Genomic DNA, 10963 nt, shown 5'->3' with positions numbered 1-10963 from the left:
GAAGCAAAAGCAGGTGGATCTCCATGAGTTCCAGGCCAGCTGGGGCTACAGGGAGACCCTGTCTCAAAAAGACCAAAAAAAAACCAAACAAACCAAACAGGGTCTCAGTATGTAGCCCCGGCTGGCCTGGTACTCACTATGTAGATCTGGCTAGCCTTGAACTCACAGAGATCTGCCTGCCTCTGCCTACTAGGTACTGGAATTAAAAAGATGTGCTGCCACCCAGATCTATTTTTAATTATTTATTTATTTACTTATTTATTTATTTATTAATTATTTGAGACAGGGTCTTCCTTAGCCCCAGCTGTCCTGGAACTTACTATGTAGACCAGGCTGGCCTTGAACTCACAAAGATCTGCCTGTCTCTGCCTCCCGAGTGCTGGGACTAAAGGCGTGCACTACTTTCTTTTTTTTTTTTTTTTTTTTGGTCTTTTTGAGACAGGGTTTCCCTGTAGCCCCGGCTGTCCTGGAACTTACTATGTAGACCAGGCTGGCCTTGAACTCACAGAGATCCACCTGCCTCTGCCTCCCGAGTGCTGGGATCTATTTTCAATTTTTATCTACGGTGTGCAGTGAAAGTTGACGTTGTTTATTTCCGTTATTTTTGTTTGTTCACATTTAGACAATTGTTCTGGCACAATCGTTTGAAGTCACCCTTTTCCCACTGAAGTGCCTTGACACTTTTGCCAAAAATAAATTAATGACAAATGTGTGGCTCTTTTCTACAATTTCTATTTTGCTTCTTTGATGTCTCTATGTAGAGTTCTGCCAGGACCACATTCTCTAAATAACTTCAGGGTTTGTGGAAGGACCTTTCCACTTTTGTTTTCTTGTTTCTTTGAGACAGAATCTTGCTATGTACCCAGGCTGGTCTTGAACTCTGGATCCTTCTATTTCCACCTCCCAATGCTGTGATTATAGTCATATGCCACCACTCCTGGCCTATAATTTATTTTTACAAAACAATTTCATTTTATTGGCATATTAACTATAGCCATCTGTTGTTGTTGCTTTCCATTCTGAGGATGGAACCCAGGACTTCATACATGCTAAGCCCACACTCTAACACTGAGCCTCAGCCACCCCTCTCTCATACTTTTTTTGTTTGTCACAGGGTTTCACGTAGCCTAGGCTGACTTCAATTTCACTATGTAGCTAAAGATGACCTGAACTTCCTGCCTCTACTTCCTGACTGCTGTGATTACAAGCATGTGCCACCATGCCTAGCTTATGGGGTAATGAGGATGATACCCAGGGCCTTCTGTATGCCAGGAAAGCACTCTAGCAACTGAGCTACAACCCCAGCCCATGTTTTATTATTTTTAATGGTTGTTCTAGCAGGCATGTCCAACCTGCTCCCATAGGCTACATGTGGCCAAAGGTAGCCCAAAACAAAATCATTAACTTACTTAAAACATTTTGAGATTCTTTTGTTATTTTCTTTGTACCTCAACTCTGGGGTTCTTTAAGCATGAACTTTGTAGTTGGCAATGCCCTTTCTCAATGTCAAAAGGTTGGCATGAAGCTGGAGAGATGGCTCAGCAGTTAAGAACACTGGCTGCTCTTGCAGAGAACCTGGGTTCAGTTTCCAGCCCCACATGGCAATAAACAACGGTCCTTAACTCCAGTTCCAGGGGCTCTGACATGGGTGCACTTACAGGTAAAACACTCATTAAAAAAATGGTTAGGTGTGCCTGACCACTATAATATGAACTATAAACCCTACTTTTAACTTAGCAGACTACTTTCTCTGATTTCATATAATATGTAGTCTAGGCTGACTTGACCTCACAAGTACTAGGATTATAGGCATGTACCACCACATCAACTTCAGCTTTGAAGTGTCTTAAAAAACATTTAGCTTTCAGTTTTGAAAGATATTCTTGCTGAAGAATTTTCAGTGACAGTTTCTTGAGTACCCTTCTCAGCAACGTCATGAATGCCCGAGGACTGTGCTTCTTATTCTTGCTGGCCAATCTGCCTGTGCTGGTGTCTCCTTCCAGGCCTGCCCTGAGGCCTGAGGAGACCCCTCTGCGGAGCTCTGAAGCTTTCTCAGGATATTCCTTCCTCCTCACTATTACTCTGCAAATTCTACTAACCTTAGCTCTTCCAGAGAAGATGTGTTGTGAGGTGCTTCACCAGAGAAGACCACTCAGACAAAGTTTTGCTGGATGAAAGGATGTTGGGAACCCAAGTGTATAGCCCTGAGCCATCTCTAGGGTAAGGTTTTATACAGAGAAACCATAACCAGGGGTGAAAAGCTTAAGTTCCCAAGATTACAGGTGGAGAGTCCCCTTAACAATTTCTAGTCTACTAAGTAACAATTACTATTTTGCAGAAGCAATCCAAGCATAACCTACAGAAGCCATAAAGCTACAGTTAGCAGGTGCTCTCCAGGACACTCTGACCTGTTTCCAAGACAACTGGGGTCTAGATGACATGCGTTCCCATACCCTGGGCCAACTGCCTGATAATTTTGGAGACTAGAGTGCCCTAAAATGCTGGGTGTGGTGGTATACGCCTTTAATCCCAGCACTCAGGGGGCAGAGGCAGGCAGATCTCTGTGAGTTCGAGGCCAGCTTGGTCTCCATAGCAAATCCAAGCCAGCTGGGGCTACAGGGAGACCCTGTCTGAAAAAGACCAAAAAAAAAAAATAAAATAAAAAGAAAGTGCCCTATTACAGAGACCCCTTTCCCTGTAGGCCACTGGGCTCTGCTGAGGGGCCCCACCCTGCACTGTGGCCTGGATGCTCTCTCATTTGATTCTTTTGGGGGTCACTGACATGCACTGCCTACTGTTTGGATGTCTGGCAGCCTACAAGTTATTTAAAGAAGAAAGGCAACTAGTCTGTTAATCCTTCATCACCAGTTCATGCCTTTAAAAGAAAATTTCTGGCCAGGCATGGTGGCGCATGCCTTTAATCCCAGCACTCTGGAGGCTGGGGCAGGCAGATCTCAGTGATTTCAAGGCCAGTCTAGTCTACATAGTGAGTTCCGGGCCAGCTGGGAGACCCTGTCTCAAAAAGACCAAAAGACCAAAAGACCAAAAAAAACACTTGTAAGGTCAAAGTAATAATAGTTAAAATTTTGGGACGATGAAATCAAAGACTTCTATTTCATCTTCTTTTAACTGTGATATGCAGTCATATGCCACATAATGATATTTCTGTCAATAATGGACCAAATATATGACAGTGGTCCCGTAAGATGATAACGGAGATAGGCGTGGTGGCGCATGCCTTTAATCCTGGCACTTGGGAGGCAAAAGCAGGTGGATCTCTGTGAGTTCCAGGCCAGCCTGGTCACTATGGTGAGTTAAAGACCAGCTAGAGCTACATAGTGAGACCCTGTCTCAAACAAACAACAAAAAAAAGCCATGTCGGGTGATTGTAAAACATTTTTATTGCTACTTTGCCCATTTTCCAGATTCTCTGCAACAAAAGAATACAGAGATTAACTCAGAAAATAAGATTTCCTACCTTTTGTGAATATTAATAATTTTGTCTCTCTAGTATTTTAAAAAATATTGTTTTTATTTTATTTATTTATTTTACTTTATTTTTGAGACAAGGTCTCCCTGTAGCCCCAGCTAGCCTGGAACTCACTATGTAGATCAGGCTGGCCTCAAACTCACAAAGATCCGCTTGCCTCTGCCTCCCGAGTGCTGGGATTAAAAGTATGTGCCACCATGCCTGGCATTTTATTTTTATTTTATGTGTATGAGTGTTTTTCCTGAATCTATTATGAGTGCATCATATGCATGCAGTGCCCACGGAGGCCAGAAGAGGGCATCAGATCCTCTAGAACTGGTGTTATGGACTGGAATTGACAGCAGCTATGAGGGTGCTGGCAACTGAACCTCAGCCCTCTGCAAGAGCAGCCAGTGCTCTTAACCACCGAGCTGTCTCTCCAGCCCTCACCCCTCCTGTATTTAAAATAAATCTTATTATGTTTATTTTATTTGATATGTATGAGTGTATGGCTTGCATGTATGTAAGTGTACCCATGTCATGCAATGCCCACAAAGGTGAGAAGAGGGCGCTGAATTCCCCTTGTATTTTTTTGAGACAAGGTCTTACTATGTAGCTCTGATTGCCCTGGAACTCCCTACAGGCTGTCCTCAAACTCACAGAGATCCACCTGCTCCTGCATCCTGAGTGCTAGGATTAAAGATGTGCACCAGCCGTGTTATCCTTCTTACACTGCATTGACGGAGCATTCTATCCATGTTTTCTATGACAGGATTAGCCCTCTACACTAGCTATGACTACTGGACCTCTCCTTACCAGGCTTCATTTGTAGATTCTTCAATACATGTTTGACGAACAGCCCTCAGCTCTGGATCTGAGGCTCAGGAAAGCTTGTCAAAGGAAGGCTAATTTCAGTTACTTCTGCTTTTCCTCCAACTTCAAGAAGCAGAGAAGCAGCAAGTTCCGGCATGCTCCATAGGAAACAGCTGGCAGCTAGTAGAATTCTCCAGCAGTAACTCAGAACTGCTGGGATCTGTCCTGTGCTTGGCTGGGTGTCCCCTCTGAATCCTGAGCATAGGTGTGAGTGGAAGGGGGAGGCAGTTTGATAAATGATCTCCTTGACTTGCTAAATCGGTTCATGGCAATCCTCTGGTGGCTATGAGGACTCCTAGTTCCTTACTAAGCTTCAGGGCTGTGTCTGAGGATAAAGCTTCTCTCTGCACTTCGGGTGCCCCCGACTCCTGTGGCCACCCTGCCTGCAGAGTATACCGCCTGGCTTCCTTCAGTTTCCATTCTTCTGTTTTATCCATTGTCCAGACTCTACAACAAAGAAGGAAATAGGAACTACCCCAACAAATAAGAATCGAAGGACTTTCAGGGGAAGGGCTGGTATGCTGGGGTACTAGGAGTTCTAACTGAAGGGATTCACTGGGCCTTCACTTCTCCTCGGCCTAGAGCCCAGCAGTGACAGTCAGGCAAGGCCTCCTCCTGACCTCAGAAGGCCCAACTTCCCAACTTCCTGATGTCTCTGCTTGCTTCTCTAGCTTCAGCTGGAGCGCAACATCCACTTGAACAGCCCTGCAGTCACAGTCGCAAAGCCAAGGAAATGCAAATCCCCCCAGTGTTGCTCCAGAGAGCCTGCTCTAGTGGCTCCACCAGCAAGCAACCCTGCTCCGTTCCAGCACTGGGAATCCGTGCCCGTGAGGATGGCCGGGTAGGTGCTGGCAAGCTGAGGGAAAGCCAACCTGGGAACGTTCCAGCAAGGGGCGGACACAGGCAAAGGTCACCCCACTGACTTCAAGGCACCTGTCTGCTCGACTTTCCTGCCCAGCTCTAGTGCTCTGATTCAGGTGGGGTGTGCATGGCAGAGTGCAGGTTTTAGAGGCTGGCCTTGGCTGAGTATGTTTCAAATTTAGCTGAAAAACCTCACAGCTGAAAACCTCCATTTCTACCCCAAGCACTGACCCAGCATCTGCCCTTGATCTGTCTGTTGTAAACAAGCCTGATTCTTTGCACTTTGTGGCCTCCAGGCTTAGACATGGTGAGCGTCAGGGCAACGAAGAAAACTCACATAAACGGATACCGAGCATGGCCTGATTCAGAGCTTCACCCCATAGCAGGTGTCTGGAAGAGTCCCTTCCAGCAGCTCCTCACCAGTAGGAGCCCCAGAAATGAGACGTGGAGCCCATGTTGGAGAGGGGAGGGAAAACTCTTTGAAGGGGGAAGGAAACAAGGCGGACCTTGTGGCCTTGAAGAGCTTGTAGCTCCTCAACCCATGGCTGTGTCTCTGTCTCTTTTGACATTCTCTCTGCTGTCCCTCTCCCAGTCAACAGGGGAACCAGGTGGAAGCCATCTGGAAGACTGATGTGGCCTCTTCGAGTCACCCAATAGAAAAGAAGACTCCTGCCAGCCTGCCTTGGGACCAACTAGGATACCCAGACATCCCCCGGCTGTTGGCTGTGGCCCCCTCCCACCACAGAAACTTGATGTCCTCCAGGACTCGGTAAGGAGCGAGTGGGGTGCTTAACACGAATGCAAGGAGACCTGTCGGCCCATGACGTGCTCTCCCTATCCAACAATCCAGGCACTCTCTCTGCAAACGCTAGTCCTGGTCTGTTATTGTACCGTATCAGAAAGAGTCACTTCTCTGCCTCATCCATTCACTGGCCATGAACTTGGGTCTCCAGACCAAGACGGCTTTTAGTTCTCTCCCAGGGTTTTCCGCAGTGCTCAGGTCGTTGCAGCGTCTCACCTTCATGCCTGTTCCTGGGTTGTACACGGCTTTCTCAGGTGCCCTACTTGGTCTAGGGTTGTTCTTATAGAAACAGGTGAGGAATGGAGAGATTGAGGAAAACCATGGACTGTGTGACAAACCTCAACTTAGGCCTGGGCCCATCTTTGTCATTGTTATTTCCTTACTGCCTTCAAGCACCATCACTACGAAGAGCAGCTGAGGACTGGCCATGTTGACACATATCTGTATCCCAGCACTTGGGAGGCTGAGACAGGAGGCTCTCCAGTTCAAGGTTAACATGGACTATATAGTAAGACTATATCTTTAAAAAGAAAGAAGGAAGAGAGAAAGAAAGGAAGGAAAGAAGGAAGGAGGAAGGAAGGAAGGAGGGAGGGAGGAACAAACCTTACCTGAAGCCCTTGATCCATCTTCAGCTCAATTTGTTCACTTCTAACTCTTGAAGTGTTCAGGAGAGAAGATGCTGAGTTAACCTAGAATAGTTTTAGTCTTCTTTGTTTTGAGAAGGAAGAAGTGTACAGAACTCCCCTAGCACAGCACCCGCCTGCCCATGTCAGAGGGTACAGGAGGGATGGTGGTGCCAAAGGCAGATGCAACAGAGAGGGAGCTATGCTTTACCATTTTGTCAGCATGTCATTAGGGTGTTCCTGTGGGAACAGAGAGCAGAGGGAGGGAGGGAGGAAGGAAGGAAGGAGGGAGGGAGGAGGGAGGAAGGAGGGAGGGAGGAAGGAAGAAGGAAGGAGGAAGGAAGGAGGAGGAAGGCAGGCAGGCAGCCAAGGGGAAACCTACAGGACTCAGAGGGCCAGCAGGTGGCTTTTCTGGTTAGAATAGGTTCAGCTCTCCTTTGCCTCTCTTGCCTTGAATGTGTCACTCTTGAGGACTCCACGACTCTCAAGGGACTTTTTCAGGTACATCCCATCTGCTTCTTATGGTCCAGACCTTATCCCAATTGAAGATCTTTATCAAAGATCTTTAACAGCTACCAGCCTAACCTCATCAGGACCATGAACAGGCAGATGCTAGGCCTCTTCGTCTTCCCAAAAGGGATGTAGAGAACACAAGGTGACCAGGCAGCATTCGAGAAGCCAGGCCTTGCCTAGACCTAGCTCTGAAATGGGTGTGGGTATCCCAGCTAGACACCAGCCTGATTACCCACTAGTCCCAGGAGAGTTCCCAGGGATAGTGGGGAAGGTGGTAGCTGATCTGGGTAGAGAAAACAGTTAAAAATTACCAAAACCAAACTGCAGGAGAATTCAGGAACCTAGAAGTCACTCACTAGGGGTCCTTTTCAGCTAAGATCCTCTTGTGGTGCTGTTTGGTACTTCAAGCTCCTTTCATGTCCCTTCTGTGCACTTCTGGTAGTGTATGGGCTCTGCCCAGCCTCTGAGGGAGTCTGAACTGCACCCCTTCCCCTGTATACATGCCTGCATAAATATCCAGCTTGTATACTTGACTCCAAGGGTAGGCATTAGGGTCTTTCTAAAAATGAAAGGGGCTGGGGGCTGGGGAGATAACTCAGTCAGTAAAGTGCCTGCTTGCACAGCATGAAGGCCTGAGTTCAGATCCCTAGTACTTATATAAAAAGTTGGGAGTGGGGCTAGGCATGGTGACACACACCTTTAATCTCAGCACTTGGAAGGTGGAGACAAATGGATTCCTGGAGCGCATTGGCCAACTTACCTAGTCTAGCCAAATTGATAAGCTCCAGGTTCAGTGAAAGACCCTATTTCAAAAAATATAAAGTGGCCAGAACTATGGCACATGCCTTTAATCCCAGCACTTGAGAAGCAGAAGAAGGTGGAGCCCTGTGAGACTGAGGCCAACCTGATCTACATAGTGAGTTCCACAGCTGGGCCTACAAGGAGATGCTATCTCAGAAAATAATAAATATAAATAAATAATAAAGTGGGGACTGGAGAGATTTCTCAGTGGTTAGGAGTACCTGCTGTTCTTGCAGAGGACCCAGGTTCAGTTCCTAGCACCCACCTGGTGGCTCAAACCACCCATAACTCCAGTTCCAGGGGATCTGACACCCTCTTCTAGCCTCTCTGGGCACCAGGCATTGCATTCACAAGCTACATATTTTATATATATGCACCCAGGCAAAACACTCATACACATAAAATAAAAATAAATAACTAGCCGGGCATGGTGGCGCATACCTTTAATCCCAGCACTCGGGAGGCAGAGGCAGGTGGATCTCTGTGAGTTCAAGGCCAGCCTGGTCTACATAGTGAGTTCCAGGCCAGCTGGGGCTACAGGGAGACCCTGTCTCAAAAAGACCAAAAAAATAAATAAATAAATGAATATAAAGTGGAGAGCAATAGAGAAAGATGCCTGACGTCAACCACCTTTGGCCTCCACATTCACACGCACACATGTGTGTACTCATACCCACATGTACATGTCCATACCTACTGCTGCCCCCCCCACACAAATGAAAGCGGGTAATGGAGCAAGGAATCCACACTGAATAACACCAACAGCAGTTTCCTTCTTTGGTGCCCACACTCTTTGGGATAATGTGCACAATTCTAGGATCCCTTCATTTCTCAAGCAGAGCTGTTCCACCCACACCCAGGGCTCCACTGGGATCTCAGCTACAGGCTGAAGCACTTATCAAAATATTGTTCCCGGCAAAGACAGCTTTCCCTTTGTAAGGAAATTTAGATGAATACATTTTCTGCCCCCTTTAACAACTCTACAGGCATCCATTTGATTTATCACACTCTCAGCTTAGACGCAGAGCCTGCTGCTCCCTTGTGCTTTTATGGGGGTTCCTGTGTTGTCGCAGGATCTTGTTATCATGGTGTAATGATCATCCAATCTTTTTTTTTTTTTCAGACAAGATCTCAACTAGATGTTTCATTTGTAATCTCAGCACTAAGAAAACAGAGGCAGCAAGCTCAATGCCAGGTTGGCCTAAAGAGTGAGTTCTGAGCTAGTCAGCTACATAGCAGTTAAGAGCACTGACTGCTCTTGCAGAGGACCCAGGTTAGATTCCCAGCACCCACATGGCAGCTACAAACCATCCTTAACTCTACTTCCAGGGCAATCTGAAGCCCTCTTCTGACCTCTGATGCATTGCACAACACGGGTACACACACATACATGCCGGCAATACACTCATACACATAAAATTAAAAAAATATATTAAAAAAAAATTTTTTTAAAAGAAGAAAAAGAGAGGGAAAGAGAGAGAAAGAAGAGGAAGAATGAGAGAGAGAGAGAAAGAGAGAGAGAAAGAGAGAGAGAGAGAGAGAGAGAACCAGCCCAGGCTGGCCTCTACTTGCTGTATAGCTGATGACCTTGAGCTCCTGCTGCTCTCAAATGCTGAGATCACAGGCATGCACCACATGTGGGCTTTTTTTCTGCCAGTCTCTAATAGAAGTTCTTTGTCACTGTCAGGCTGCTGTTGCCTCTAAGACAAGTGAGCCCTGCTTTCTTTGTGAATGCTCAGGATATATCGCCTGGAGATACTCTGCTTCTAGTCCCCAAAGTATATCTCCCTCAGCCACCTGCTCCTGCCTACTATGGGCAGCTGTAAAGGCCCAGGTCACCAAACCTTCCTGAGAGCCTGCAGACCTCACCAGCTCCTCTGGCCATGCTGCCTGGTTCACATCATTGAGTTTCTTAACCAGAACCATACTCAACTGCCCCATGGTCTTTGTCTGGCAATGATACCTGTCTTAGCTCTAGGTACATGGAGGGAAGGGCTATTCATTTTCCTTCTGTGCTCTGAGACACCAAGATGGTGTTTCCTTCCAAACCCAGGAGCCACACTTCTCCAAGATCTCTGTCTACTTTGTCTAATGAGCCTGGGCTCTCTGACAGGCAGGATGGCTGTGTGTATCTGCACATACTGATGCTTTCTATAGTTTGCAAAGAATCTTAGCCTCAGTCTAACGGCCCTGCCCTCCCTTTGCTCCTGTAACAGTATGTGCTAGTTTCAAGTGCCCTATGAGAGGCATAAGAGCACAGACCCATGCCAGCCATGGTGGCTTACACCTTTAGTCCCAGCACTCAGGAGGCAGAGGCAGGTGGATCTCTCTGAGTTTGAGGCCAGCCTGGTCTACATAGTGAGTTCCAGGCCAGCTGGGGCTACAGGGAGACCCTGTCTCAAAAAGACCAAAAAAAAAAAAAGGAAGTAAGGCAAGATTAAACTCACGAGGAGGGAGGCCAAATCCCTAAGCAGTTCCCCATCCAGGTCGGGTCTCCACCAGCTGTGGACTTGTCCCACCTCGGGAAGCTCTTGGGTGGGCTGGATGGGCTTGCTACCACACCTGTAACTGTCTCAGCTCTTTCAGTGCCTCAGTGATCCAAAGGAAGGAATTCCAGGAACCCTCAGAGGAGCCAGCTGAACTCGTCTGCAAAATGTCGAGCCAGTCACTCCCTGGATCTGTGCAAAGCCAGAAGGAGTGAGGCAGCTTCAGTCCCCCTCCATTCCTTAAGCAGTGAGTCTCAGACTTCAGGATGACTGAAAGTCACATCGGGACTTGTTCCAAATGCAGGTTCCCAGTCAGTGCTTTTAAACACATACTCTGGGTATTGCTAAGTTGTCCTAAAACTTTGAGAAACACTATTTTCTTCCTTTAGCCTCCAAACTGTTCATTTTTAATAAAGTAGAAGTTAAAGTCCTCTGTCTCACTGCCAGAAGCTACACCTCCTTGATTCATCTTTAGAGTCAGGCCCAAGGCCACCTGACAGTAAGTTGAGTGCCAATCAGAGAACCTCCCAAGTGG

General features: G+C 47.0%; 1 protein-coding gene across 2 annotated transcripts in view; it reads left to right on the top strand.

Moving 5' to 3' along the window:
- Fam186b (family with sequence similarity 186 member B) overlaps positions 1-10842 on the top strand; it is a 38471-nt gene extending 27629 nt beyond the window's left edge. The window contains exons 3-5 of one of the 2 annotated variants that reach the window (XM_029570643.1): positions 5014-5183; positions 5796-5972; positions 10529-10842. In XM_029570643.1, coding sequence (XP_029426503.1) covers positions 5014-5183; positions 5796-5972; positions 10529-10643 — 462 coding nt within the window. In that variant the 3' untranslated portion in view covers positions 10644-10842. Of the gene's footprint in view, positions 1-5013; positions 5184-5795; positions 5973-10519 lie in introns of both variants that reach the window. The other variant, XM_017801775.2, reaches the window with a different exon arrangement.
- The last annotated feature ends 121 nt before the right edge of the window (positions 10843-10963 follow it).

This window comes from Nannospalax galili, unplaced genomic scaffold (genome assembly GCF_000622305.1).
Source record: "Nannospalax galili isolate Female #2095 unplaced genomic scaffold, S.galili_v1.0 scaffold1143, whole genome shotgun sequence".
In the NCBI taxonomy this organism is placed as follows: Eukaryota; Metazoa; Chordata; class Mammalia; order Rodentia; family Spalacidae; genus Nannospalax; species Nannospalax galili.
The sequence above is the reverse complement of the archived record's forward strand: the minus strand, read 5'-3'. Positions and strand labels throughout refer to the sequence as shown.